Source organism: Sus scrofa, chromosome 7 (assembly GCF_054392235.1).
Source record: "Sus scrofa isolate SSC_HxYL_T2T_F1_AM1 chromosome 7, Sscrofa_HxYL_maternal_Yorkshire_Landrace_v2.0, whole genome shotgun sequence".
Taxonomy (NCBI): domain Eukaryota; kingdom Metazoa; phylum Chordata; class Mammalia; order Artiodactyla; family Suidae; genus Sus; species Sus scrofa.
The window spans coordinates 19467124-19481108 of record NC_139389.1 but is presented as its reverse complement, the minus strand read 5'-3'; the positions used below and the strand labels follow the sequence as shown (position 1 = coordinate 19481108).

Genomic DNA, 13985 nt, shown 5'->3' with positions numbered 1-13985 from the left:
ATATGCCATGGGTGCAACCCTAGAAAAGGCAAAAAATCAAAAAAAAAGGATATCAGTACTTAAGTTAGAATAATGAAGAAAGCTGCATTGGATTGACTCTATGTTATAGTCTCAACTATTAAAGATTCCTCAACATTTTTTAAGTGGTGAGATTATCAGAAGTTTTTTTTTTTCTGCTCCCATGTATTTTTCTGTCCTTTTCAAAGTTTTCATATTTTTCCGTCCTTGTAATTGTCTTAAAATATTTAAAGCTTTCAATTAAAAAAAATAAAGTAGCAAAGATGAACCGTGTTCTCTCCCCGTATCACCAATTATTAACACGTTTTACCTTCTTTTGTGTGGCTAAGTGAACTGCAGAAAAGAGCAGCTGTGTTTTCACTGAACACCATGCGCCCCACCTCCACTTAATATTTGAGTTACAGCTTTTCTTTCCCCTTTGGGTCATTGATTATCATGTTCTGAGACTTTTCCCCCGGCACATAATATTTAGAACTTTAAGTTGGCTAACTCTATAACCATAACTTTAAGTTATACTTTATGTATAATGAGTGGAATGAATGCAGATCATTTATTCTAGAAGCCTGCTCATTGTTGAATTATCGGATTTCCTTCAGTTATTGCCTTGCTGATTAGTTCAGTGGCTGCTGTAAGTATTTTCTCTCCTTTTATCTTTTTTTTTTTTTTTTTTTTGTCTTTTTGTCTTTTTCCAGGGCCACACCCATGGCATATGGAGGTTCCCAGGCTAGGGGTCTAATCGGAGCTGTAGCGACCTGCCTACGCCAGAGCCACAGCAACACAGGATCTGAGCCATGTCTTCGACCTACAGCACAGCTCACGGCAATGCCAGATCCTTAACTCACTGAGCGAGGCCAGGGATCGAACCGCAACCTCATGGTTCCTGGTCAGATTCATTGACCACTGAGCCACTACAGGAACTCCTCTCTTTTTCTCTTGAATACCTCCCGTGTGTGTGTGTGTGTGTGTGTGTGTTTGCCCCTAACAATTGTCCAACCCAGAGTTGCCTGACATTTTTAGTAGATAGCAGAGAATATTTGAAAGAGGTGGTCTAGAGTTCCAGTGATTTGCGGTATTAGACATGGTGTTTCAAATGCTACTGAATCTAATTTAGGAAAATCGTCAATGACAGGTGTTGGCTTGAAGAGTTCAACCTCTTCTTTCTTTCTTTTTCTTTCCCATAACAATTTATCCTTGTGATCTCCTAGGTTCTAATGCCTTCCCGTAGTCCTCCTCTAGCCAGCCTGGAGTTCAGCCCGGCCACCATGGAGGAAAGCCCAGTTTCCACAGTCATGCCGTGGAGCCCAGAGCATAGCATTTCAACTCTTCCCGCCAGCACTGTTCCCACTGAGTCCCCCCTATCTGAGCAACCAGCATCTACTCCCACGGCTCCCAGGGCAGGTAACTTTAAAAATACAATTGGAGGAAGCAGACTGAAGACACGCTGTAGAATCTAGTAGTGACAGCTCTGAAAATTGACCTGTTCTCTCCAAGCACATTGTTGAGCAGCTGTCCTGTGCCCAAAATGTCGCAAGGTGCTGGGAATAAAAAGATGAATAGAGGTGTTCCCATTAGGGCTCGGCAGTAACGAATCCAACTAGTATCCATGAGGATGTGGGTTCGATCCCTGGTCCCGCTCAATGGGTTAAGGATCCAGCATTGCCATGAGCTGTGGTGTGGGTCGCAGACATGGCTCAGATCTGGCATTGCCGTGGCTGTGGTGTAGGCTGGCAGCTGCAGCTCCGATTTGACCCCTAGCCTGAACTTCATATGCTGTAGTGCAGCCCCCAAAAGACAAAAAACAAACAAATGAACAAATAAGATGAATAGATATTGTCTTTTCCCTCCATGACTTCTATAGCCCGGGGCAAGACAGATAAATAGATGGTTTGATGCAGTACAGTAGGTGCTGTGAGAGGCTGCTGAGGGAGCTGAGAGGGGACAACCCGCCTGATCCCCTCGGAAGAGCCGCAGAAGGTTTTCCAGAGGTGATAAAGCTAGGACAGATGAGCCAGCTGAAGTGGGGTTGGCCTGCTGTTCAGGTTGAGAGAGCGACATGTGCGATAGCAATAATGATAATGATATTTACTGAGCACTTGCCCAGTGCCAGGCACCATGCTTGGCATGCCGCACCCATCACCTCCTTCATTGCCTATGCACAGGAACAGAGGGACAAGGTTCACAGGGCATTTCAGGAAGAGCTTTAAGGAGTTCGTTGTGGCTGGAACTGATCACGTAAATGGAATGGAAATGGCAAGGTTGGGTCTGGAGTGGTGAGCAGACAGTGTCTTGAAGGATCCTGTGTTTTTTGCTAAGGAACTTGTGTTTTGTTGGATGGGTGGAGAGAATCCCTGAATGATTTTAAGTAGGAAAGTGAAGTGATCGGATTGGTATCAAGACAAGGGTATGGAGCTGACTAGAAGCAAGAGGATGCATTAGAAAACTGTAGTGAGTGGTTGCAAGGATGGAGAGAAGGAACCAGATTTGAGACATATTAAAAGGGCAGAACTATTAGGATTTGATAAGTGGCTGGCGGTCAGGATGAAAGCGAAAAGGACTCTAAGATGAACGCATGGGACTGAGAATTAGAGGAGCAGTTGGGCTGAAGATAAAGGCAGAGGTGTCATCAGTGCGGAGGTGATAGTTGAAGGCCCTCCAGGGAGAGTGTGGGGGTGAGCTGGGGAGAGGCCTGAGGGTGGGAACTTTGGAGGTGGCATTACATCAGGAGCTTGAAGAGCAGAAGGAGCTGCCCGAGTGGCCGTGACAAAGAGGAAGGAGAGAAAGGAGAGCATGGACGGAGGGAAGGAGAGAGGAGAGGGTTCCATGTTGGAAGAAGTGATGAGCGGGCCATGTGTTTGTTACAGGAGGACGGAAAAGCTCCCATCGGATTTACTACTAAAGAAGTTAGAGATTTTGTCATGTGGCCTGAGCCTTTTTGTGGGTCATATACTTTGATGATCACCCTCTCTTCCTTGGTTATTTGATCCTGAGCTTCAGTAGAGAGAAGGATAATGGTGGAGGAGAAGCTGTGTAGTATACTGAAAGGGAGACTGCCTAGGAATTAGCATCCTTGGGTTCTAACGGCACCTGTTGCATAGACTGTTAGAGGATAAAGTTAATGGATCATTTTAAAGCCCTTGGAAAAGTGCCTGGCACAGTTTAATCTGGTAAATAAGTGGCTATTGAGATAAATACATTTGAATTAGTTAAATGTTGGTGGATTTATGGCACGTGATCCACATAGTCTCGAACAACTTGCATTACCTTTGTAGGGCTCAGTTTCTTCATCTGTGAAGTGATGGGTTTGGTCTCATGTCCTTTCTAGGTCCATAATTGCTCATTTTTCTTACAAAGAGTCAGTGAAAGTGACAGGAAAGAGGAGCCAGAGAGGACAGCGAAGCCGCTGCAGCTGGTCTAGGAAGGCACTTGAGGGGCTGAGTGTAGACTGAGAGGAGAGAAGTGGATTTAAATGAGCATCTCCAAGCAGTTGGGACCTCTAGAAAGCACTCAGATTTTTTTTTCTTAGTCTTTGTTCTTCTCTATGTGGTATCTTGACATATCTCAATTGTATTTTTTTTAAGAGAAATAAAGTCCAGTTGAGTCAAGCCAATTGAAGGTATTTTTAGAGCAAGGAAACGAGCATTATTCTGAATGCCGATTTAGTGGATGAGTGGTTTTACTGAGAGTGAATGTTCCTCCTGCTTGAGTTAAAATCACCTTTTTATATTGAAATTGACTGTTTTTTTCCTCAAAAAGTTTCCAGGGGCAAGGCCATTGCGGTAATTCATGCGGTTACTATCAGAAAGACTGAGTGATGTGTGACTAATGATACAGAAACACTTATGACAACACTCCATCTCTTTATGACTGAAAATAGCACATACCAGGGAGTCAAGCAAAGCTGGTAGCAAGAGAGAAAATAGACCCAATCCACAGTACCCCACCTGTTTCACACAACTCTTGTCACCGGCACTTTGCTCAATCTGAAACATTATTTTCTCCACAGTGCCTACTCACATAGACAGTTTTAAATGTACCAGATCAACCCTGCAGCATAATACAGGGTATAGTTGTTACTTGCCAGAGAGACAAAGTGTCCTAGATAAAGTTGCATAAAGAACTATTGCAAAAGTGTGTTATTTTATTTTATGGATGCTAAGAACAAAAACAAATATATTACAGGGCAGTAATATAACATGAAAGTACATAATGAGACGTACTATTTCTAATTAACCTTTAGTGAAAGAACTCATGGTGTCTGCTGGCGATAACCTAATAATAACTTTACCGGAAAACGAAGTTGAACTGAAGGCTTCTGTTGTGCCAGTGCCCCCTGCAGGTGAGAACTGGACTTTGCTCTGGGACCAGTAGAGGCTTTTCGCTGGCATGTCCTTAAAGGGTCTTGACTAGTTAGTTACAACATTGATTCATTTTCAGAACATTGTGAATGTCGCTCTGGAGCGGATGTCACTCCAGAGGCTTTGATGATCATCAGCATCAAAGTTGAAACGTTTAAAATGGAGTGAGGGGATAGGAAATTAAATATGACACGTTTCCTATAATTGGTCAGGATAGAAAGTCATTTGTTTCTGATGGTGCAAAGCAGAGTGATATCTTAGAACAAGAGAGGTTTATACATACCAGCCTTTGGCTTGTAATGACCCACAGAGCCTGGAAAGAGTCCACTGTCAGGTAAGGAAGGTAGCATGTACACAAAGGTTTGTTTGCAGATATTTCGTGATAACACAGCTCTGAGGTTCTCGGGATCCTCACCCCAGCTGTTCAGACATGTTTTTTTAAAATGCTCTTTCTTTGCCAGTTCAGCACTCTGCTACTGAGCGCACATTTGACCTATTCCTGTGACCTGTCAAATGTATTCTTTCTTTTAAAATTATATTTTATTGACATGTAGGTGATTTACAATATTGTGTTCATTTCTACTGTACAGCAAAGTGATTCCGTTATACATATATATATACATTCTCCTTTATATTCTCTTCCATTATAGTTTATCACAGTTTATTGAGTATAGTTCCCTGTGGTATACAGTTGGACCTTGTTGTTTATTCATCCTATATATGATAGTGTGCTTCTGCTAATCCCAAACTCCCAATCCATCACTTTCCCACCCTCCTTCCTCCCCTTGGCAACCACAAGTCTGTTCTCTATGTCTGTGAGTCTGTTTCTGTTTTGCAGATAAATTCACTGAAGTCATATTTTAGATTCCACATATAAGTGACATCATATGGCATTTGTCCTTTACTGACTTACTCCACTTAGTGTAATAATCTCTAGGTCCATCCATGTTGCTGCAAATGGCGTTATTTCATTCTTCTTTATGGCTGAGTAGTACTCCATTATATATATGTACCACACCTTCTTTATCCATTCATTCATTGATGAATATTTAGTTGTTTCCATGTCTTGGCTATTGTGAATAGTGCTGCTATGATCTTAGGGATGCATATATTTCTTTGAATTATAGTTTCGTCTGGATATATGCCCAGGAGTGGGATTGCTGGATCATATAGCAACTCTATTTTTTATTTCTTAAAGTATTTTCATTCTTAAGGTGTTTGACTATTTCTCATAAATATTAATTAGTTCCCTATTCATTTTCCCTATCATAAATGGATCAAAATTTAATATAGATGACATTTGTCATTTGTGTTTTGTCCCTCATACTTTAATCACTAGTACTCCTCAGTGGCAGACAGCTTAATATAAAGACATTTAATCTCTTTTTGTGTCCTTCTATAAACCCTTAAGACAGAAGAAATGAATTGAAATCGTCTTGCCTTTTATTAAAAGGAGAAAAAGTACAGTCGATTACACTGTGTTAAAATTTATATGTATAGTAGATGCAGTGGTCTGGAAGGAAAGTCATCAAATGCTAACAATGAAATTAGGGCAGTTTTTAAAAAAAATTTTTTGTACATTTTCTAAAATTTTATAAGTTGTATGTTCCTATAATTAAAAAAGAAAATTTACATTAAGAAGATATAGAAAGCTTGTTATTCCTTACTTGGATGATAACTGAGCCTCAGTATATCTAAATTAGTTTCTAAATTAGATTGAAGACTGTCATTTTCTTCCCTCTGCCCAGATTATGGTGACCTCTAAGAATTTATAACTACTTACATTTCTTTTGTGTTCACAGAAACAACTTACAACTATGAATGGAGTTTAATAAGCCACCCAGAAGACTACCAAGGTGAAATAAAACAAAGACACATGGAAACGCTTAATGTCTCTCATGTACGTAACTGGAGACAGGTTGTAACTGACAACATACCTTAGAATTCAGGTAGCACCTTCTTAGCTGTTGAGCCCAGAAGTCTCTCTTATGATTAAGATTTTAAGAAGGATATAAATGAATCAAGTTTCAAGCATGTGGGTAAACAGACAGATTTAAATAAAGGGATTTTCGGTAGCGTTTCTTTATTTGACTGACCTGGCATGTCAGTCCCCGGGGAAGAGAAGCTGGTTGCCAGGCTGATATGGGTGTCTGTAGTGAGATTAAAGCCTGGGCTCCAACGCTTGCTCCCTTTGCAAAGAGAGCTCTCTGATTCTTAGTCAGGCACATTTCTAGGGTTGCTAACAACTCCATTCCCATTCACAAATGGTTTGACTACCAAATACTGCTCCAAGAGGTAAGCCCTCCTAAGAAGAAGCACGCCCTCGTCTTAGATAATCATGCCCACACATGATTGTGTTGTCTTCCATTTCCGAGACTGCCCAGCTGCCGGTGCACCCCAGATTAGCATCACCTCCATGTCACTGAGCGCTGTTTCTCAAAGTCTGGTACCCAGACCCCAGACTGCTGATCCACCGGATCTACTTGACAAAAGTACATGATTCCCATACACGCAAATTTGAGTACTGCTGCCCTTGGCTGCTCTGTCTCACGGATGCCTCCATAAGGCCCGTGAACATCTGTAACTCAGCTAAAAGCCTTCCTGGGTGACCTTAGTGTTCGAGTGTGTAGGCTTCAAACATGTGGCAGTGTGTCCACAGAGCGCCTTCTCCACGCTGACTCAAGAGAACGGCTTCTGAAATGTTTAAAGATGTTCTAGGCAGTGGACCCATTGTTTCTTTTGTGTGTTTACCAGTGACTTTTCTTTATGTTGCAGTTGTCACTAGGACATTATGCCTTCAAAGTAGCAGTTTCTAGTGAAAATGGCTTTGGAGAAGGATTTGTAAATGTCACCGTTAAGCCAGGTAAGTCTGTGTCAGAGGACAGCCTCCTGCTCTACAAGTTTATCTCAATTTTTGGTGCCTAAATAATATGGTTAACATATTTTTTAGTTTGACATTGGGCTCCACCATAGAGAAAACATGCAAAGAGTATGTGTTTTTTTTTCCTTTCTGCTTTCTTTTTTTAAATTACTCAATGAATTTATTACATTTATAGTTGTACAATGATCATCACAATCCAGTTTTATAGGATTTCCGTCCCACAACCCCAGCACATCCCCCCACCCCCCCATGTTTCTGCTTTCTGCATGATTCTTAGTACTCGCTTGACTTTGCTGTTTAAGCTGGCAAGATTATTGCTTGCTGTTCTTAGGCGGTGCCAAGCCACCTGCGCCTTACTTTCCTCTGTCTGACATTTGCTGCACTCACTTTTCTACCTGTTCCCCATGACTCACCTTGACCTTAGGCAAAGGGGGTTTTCAAATGCATCTAATTGAGCAACTTTAAAGCCCACGGGTCCTTTCAGACCACCACTAGCCCATAGTTCAGGGCACCTGTGTAAAAGAGAAACGCTGGCCCTTTTCCCCAGTGGTAACAGTGCCAGCTCAGTGCATGGACTCTATGCTGATCTTGAACCTCTGCCAACCCCTCCTCTGGGCTGTGGGCATGGTCTGCATGATGGAGGGGGTCAGCTCTGTGCCAACCCCACCTCCAGCTTGTACCTCATGGGCTGCACATTCTACCTGGCTATTCTGGCTGCACTCACAGCATGCAGAAGTTCTTGGGCCAGGGATTGAACCTATGACCTGAGCCACTGCAGTGACAAGCCCAGATCCTTAACCCACTGCTCCACCAGGGAACCCCATGCCTGGCTATTCTTAGAGCTAAATGTGGTGCTGGAGGCCGTAGGGTTCAGTCAAAGATTCAAGATCCAGCCAATCATTGGAGCTGGGACTGTACTCTGTTAATAATTAGTGATCCCTCCTTGTCTGCGATTACCGCTCAGATTCTGGGACGAAGTCCTGGTTTGTTATGACACGTGTTCCTCGAGCTTGGCCTTTTGTACAAAAATCTAACCCTGTAGACAGGCTCCCAAAATTTATAGGAAGGTTCCAGAACATTAAAAGTACTTTCCATGGTTGAGGCCTATAGGCCTTCCTGACAGGATATTACTAATCAATTTTTGAAAATCAGAGGGTTTCTTTGGGGGATGATATATATGTACACAACATGGGTTCACTCTGTGTCCTTTTTTCTGTCACAGCCGCAAGAGTCAACCTGCCTCCCAGGGCAGTTGTTTCTCCGGAGAGACAAGAACTTACTCTGCCGTTGACCTCGGCCTTCATTGACGGCAGCCGTGGGTATCCCGCCTCACCTCAGGGGCTGTGCCCCATGTTCTCTGAGGTGTAACGAGTGGTCTGTCGAGGCTGAAAGGACTTAGGGGCTAACACGCAGTTAGACGAGTCCTCCTCCTCCGTGTGCATCTTAAAGTTCTTCAGTTCCTTTGGCACAGCTTCTCTGCCTCAAACTCAGTTTCCCTTCAGTTATGTCTCATTTGTCTATGAAAAAGTCTTTCGGGTCTAGGTGCTTCATTAACATAATTATTAAAGAATCCCCTTTTGATGTAGTATACATGATGAGCAGTTGGAAATCACTTTGAAGAGATATTGGAAGAGTTGGCTTCTGTGAGGGCAGCTAGTGTTTTTTTCGTTCAATTCAGAGTTGATTCTTTCTCTCAGCATGTAGGTGGAAAGGGTCGCAGCATTACTGCGTGGGTCCAGGCACGGGAAAATAGATGGAAACATACCCTGTGTTTGATACTGTTCAAAATATGTTCAACAACACCAGTGTAACCGGTATTTGCATTTATGTCCATTGAATCACAAAGCTAAGACCAAATCCTGTGGAGTGAACGGTTGCCTTGGTTGTTGGGAGGCCAGTCCCTGTCTGTCAACAATGAGGCTCCTTTTTGCAAGTCTGCAAATATACAGAAATCATACTGATACAGTCATTTGCATCTATTCCAATGTAAATATCCATGTCTCCCTCTTTTTTTTTTTTTTTTTTTTTTTGGTCTTTTTAGGGCCACACCGTGGCATATGGACGTTCCCAAGCTGGGGACTAATCGGAGCTATTGCTGCCGGCCTACACCACAGCCACAGCAGCGCTGGATCTGAGCCGCGTCTGCAACCTCCACCACAGCTCACGGCAAAGCCAGATCCTTAACCCACTGAGTGAGGCCAGGGATGGAACCCCCAACCTCATGGTTCCTAGTCAGATTTGTTTCTGCTGCGCCACAATGGGAACTCCCATATGTCTCCCTCTTAGCATGAAAATAAAACATTTTTAATTTTAATTTTTAATTAAAAATTAAAAAAATTTTTTTTCTTTTTGTCTTTTTAGGGCCACACCCAGGGCACATGGAAGTTCCCAGACTAGGGGTTGAATCAGAGCTGCAGCTCCCGGCCTACACCACAGCCACAGCAACACAGGATCTGAGCCACTTCTACAACCTACACCACAGCTCATGACAATGCTGGATCCTTAACCAAGGAGCGAGGCCAGAGATCGAACCTGCATCCTCATGGATGCTAGTTGGGTTTGCAACCCACTGAGCCACAAGGGAAACTCCATATTTTAAATGAAAATATTTACGAGACAATGCATTGCAGCCTGATTCCTCTAATTCACTGTGGCTTAGTTACAGGAAACTCTGCAGGATTATTAATCTATCATAAGAACTTTTCTTTCCTTAAATGAATTAAAGGAATCTGGCTCCCTCCCAGGTCTAAATTTCAGTGATTCTACATGATACATTTTGTTTGCTTTCATTTAAAGTAGAAATGGGAAGTTCCCGTCGTGGCGCAGTGGTTAACGAATCCGACTAGGAACCATGAGGTTGCGGGTTCGATCCCTGCCCTTGCTCAGTGGGTTAACGATCCGGCGTTGCCGTGAGCTGTGGTGTAGGTTGCAGACCTGGCTCGGATCCCGTGTTGCTGTGGCTCTGGTGTAGGCTGGTGGCTACAGCTCCGATTCGACCCCTAGCCTGGGAACCTCCATATGCCGCGGGAGCGGCCCAAGAAATAGCAACAACAACAACAACAAAAAGACAAAAAAAAAATAATAAAATAAAGTAGAAATGGGGAGTTCCTGTCGAGGCTCAGTGGTTAACGAATCCGACTAGGAACCCTGAGGTTGCGGTTTCGATCCCTGGCCTTGCTCAGTGAGTTAAGGATCCGGTGTTGCCGTGAGCTGTGGTTGCAGATGTGGCTCAGATCCCAAGTTGCTGTGGCTCTGGTGTAGGCTGGTGGCTACAGCTCCGAGTCGACCCCCTAGTCTGGGAACCTCCGTGTGCCACGGGAGTGGCCCAAGAAATGGCAAAAAGACAAAAAGGAGAAAAAAAAAAGTAGAAATGGGAGATTTTCGTATAAGATGCTGCCCTTCTCTAGATTTACACTTTAATGATTAGGGTGGCAAAAGGTGTTTTACAAATTATATATAAGTATCTCAATTCTTTATGAATCTGTCAGTTCAGATACCTGTTTAAAATTACCAGTAAGGTATCATAAGCTATAATTGAGGTGAGGTGGTTATTTATTTTTTCTTTTTGCTTTTTTTTGGGGCCGCACTCACGGCATAGGGAGGTTCCTAGGCTAGGGGTTCAATCGGAGCTACAGTTGTCAGCCTACGCCACAACCACAGCAACGCAGGATCTGAGCCCCATCTGCAACCTACACCATAGCTCACAGTGATGCCAGATCCTTAACCCACTGAGCGAGGCCAGGGGTTGAACCCATAACCTCATAGTTCCTAGTTGGATTTGCTTCCTCTGTGCCATGGCGGGAACTCTAAGGTGAGTTTTTAAAAATGCAATAGTGCCCATCACTCTGCTTTTTAAAATTCACCACTAAGTGGAAACAACATCACTCAAATCTGGTGGAAATCTAGGAAAAATAATTATGATGATACTTCAGGGAGATGAAGAAATCTTCCTTCTGGAGTTCCTGTTGTGGCTCAGTGGATTAAGAATCCATGAGGGGAGTTCCCATCTTGGTGCAGCGGAAACAAATCTGACTGGGAACCATGAGGTTGAGGGTTCGATCCCTGGCCTCGCTCAGTGGGTTAAGGATCTGGCATTGCTGTGAGCTGTGGTGGAGGTTGTAGATGTGGTTTGGATCTGGTGTCGCTGTGGCTATGGTGTAGGCCAGCAGCTGCAGCTCCGATTCAATCTCTAGCCTGGGACCTTTCATATACCACAGATGTGGCACTAAAAAGCAAAATAAATAAATAAATAAATAAATATCAGTTGCTATATTTATTTTTAAAAAAAGGAAAGAAAGAAATCCTCCTTCTAACATGTAATCCATATCCATGGAGACCTCTGTAGTTCTGTAATTTTGTATAAAAACAAATTTAAACATGTAATCATATATATTACAAGTTTGTTTTTATATTCTTACATTTAACTCCAGTCTTCATTTATTTTTCATGTTTCTAGAAAGTACAGATGACACTAAAATAGTGAGTTATCACTGGGAAGAAATTAACGGGCCCTTCCGAGAAGAGAAGACTTCAGCTGAGTCCCCCGTCTTACAGTTGTCTAACCTTCTTCCTGGAAACTATACTTTCAGGCAAGTGGGGTCCCCACCTTTGTATAGTGCTTTCCAGCACTGATATTTTGACTGTTTCCTTAAATAGAACACTGTGCTGCTTTTTTGTCTTGATCAGGAGGCAGGGCAGTTGTGGTTTCCTTGTGGAGTTTTGGTTGGCAGCCACTTTAGACTCTACTCTCCCCATCAATAATATAAATTATAAGACTTGTTTATGGGAAATCTTTGCCTCAGGTTGTTAGGATAGTATGGGATGGCATCTTTCTTGCTGTGATGAGCTATGTGAAAGAAAGTTTGTATCTTTAGAGTCACAGTGAGGCAGACTTATATGATTGATCAATTTCTTAATCATTTTCTTTTTACAACTTGTAAAGGTACAACTTAAATATAATAAACTATGCACATTTAAGATGTAAATTTTACTGAGTTTTGACATATGTGCACACCTGCGAGGCCACTGTCACAATCAAAATAATAAACATTTCCAGGGTTCCTGTTGTGGCTCAGAGGGTTAAGAACCGACATAGTCTGAGTGAGGATGTGACTTTGACCCCTGGCCTCGCTCACTGGGTTCAGGATCTGGCATTGCCACAAGCTTCAGTGTGGGTTGCAGATATGGCTTGGATCCAGGGTGGCTGTGGCTATGGCTGTGGCTGTGGCACAGGCCAGCTATACCCACAGCATATGGAAGTTCCCAGGCCAGGACTTAAATCTGAGCCACAGCTGTGACCTAAGCCTCAGCTGTGATAATGCCTGATCCCTTAACCCACTGTACGAGGCTGGGAATCAAACCGACACCTCTGCAATGACTCCAGCCATTGCAGTCAGATTCTTATCTCACTGTGTCACAGTGGGAACTCTAGTAGTATCTTCTAAAGAGCAAAAATCTTACGTTTTTATTGTCTAATTTATCAATCATTTTCTTTTATGTTTCATGCTTTTTGTGTTCTAAGTGACCATTGTTTATCTCAAGATTGCAAACATCTTGGTTTTTTTCCTAGAAGTCTTATAGTTCTAGGTTTTATATTTAGATCTGTGATCTGTTCTGAGTTATTTTATGTATTGTGTGATTTTTTTTTTTTTTTTTTAGCCATTTCTTGGGCCGCTCCTGTGGCATATGGAGGTTCCCAGGCTAGGGATCGAATTGGAGCCATAGCCACCGGCCTGTGCCAGAGCCACAGCAATGCGGGATCCAAACCGCGTCTGCAACCTACAGCACAGCTCATGGCAACGCCGGATCCTTAACCCACTGAGCAAGGCCAGGGATTGAACTCGCAACCTCATGGTTCCTAGTCGGATTTGTTAACCACTGAGCCATGACGGGAACTCCCCATGTGAGATTTCTGAATGTTTAATTAACCTTACATTTATGGGATAAACCCTATTTTATCATGATATTCTTTTTATATAGCATAGAATTCAACTTAATAATTTTTTAAGGGATTTTCATGTTTATCTTTTTGGAATATTTGGTCTGTGCCTTCTCTTCTTTCAGTCTCTCTCTGCAATGTCTTTTAAGTTTTAGCTTGAGGACTATACGGGGTTAATAAAACAAGTTGGCCTGTGATCCATTCTCCTTTATTTTATGAAGTATTTGTGAACAACTAGCAGTGTTTCTTCCTTGAATGTTTGATAGAATTCACAGTAAAATCATCTGGGCCTGGAATTTTCTTCCTGGGAGGGTTTTGATAACAAATTCAATTTCTTTAATAGATGTAAGGCTACTTAGATTTTCTGGTTTTTTTAAACTCCATTTAAATTGCCAAATTTTTTGGCATGAAATTGTTCATAGTTCTTTCATATTAGCTTTTCGTGCCTTTAGGACCTGTGCTGGTGACCCCTTTTTCATTTCCAGTACTGGTGATGTATGTTCTCTTTTTCTCTTGATCAGTCTAATTAAGGGGTTTGTTAATTTTATCTTCTCAAAGAATCCTAACTAGAACTGTGTTAATAGTATTTGCCTGTTTTCTAATTTGTTCTTTTCTGTTCTTATCTTTACTATTTCTACACTTACTATTTACTTTTGATTTACTTTGCTCTTCTTCTGACTTCTTAGAATAGAATATTGGGTCACTCATATTAGTCCCTCCTTAGAAGCTTATAAAGCTTTTAGAGCTGTAATTTTCCTCTAAGTACAGTATAGCTGCACGCCACAGATTTTGG

The 13985-nt window shown here is 42.3% G+C and overlaps 1 protein-coding gene across 12 annotated transcripts in view; it reads left to right on the top strand.

The window, feature by feature from the left end:
- The window catches only part of KIAA0319, a 103127-nt gene that overhangs the window by 49971 nt on the left and 39171 nt on the right, over positions 1 to 13985 (top strand). For all 12 annotated transcript variants that reach the window (XR_014809741.1, XR_014809743.1, XR_014809744.1 and 9 more), the window contains 6 exons: positions 1224 to 1416; positions 4256 to 4354; positions 6176 to 6273; positions 7149 to 7236; positions 8477 to 8569; positions 11711 to 11843. Coding sequence is in view for 8 of the 12 variants with exons in the window: in XM_084967577.1 (XP_084823703.1) it covers positions 1224 to 1416; positions 4256 to 4354; positions 6176 to 6273; positions 7149 to 7236; positions 8477 to 8569; positions 11711 to 11843 (704 nt within the window). In the remaining 4 variants the exon portion in view is untranslated. The remainder of the gene's footprint in view (positions 1 to 1223; positions 1417 to 4255; positions 4355 to 6175; positions 6274 to 7148; positions 7237 to 8476; positions 8570 to 11710; positions 11844 to 13985) is intronic.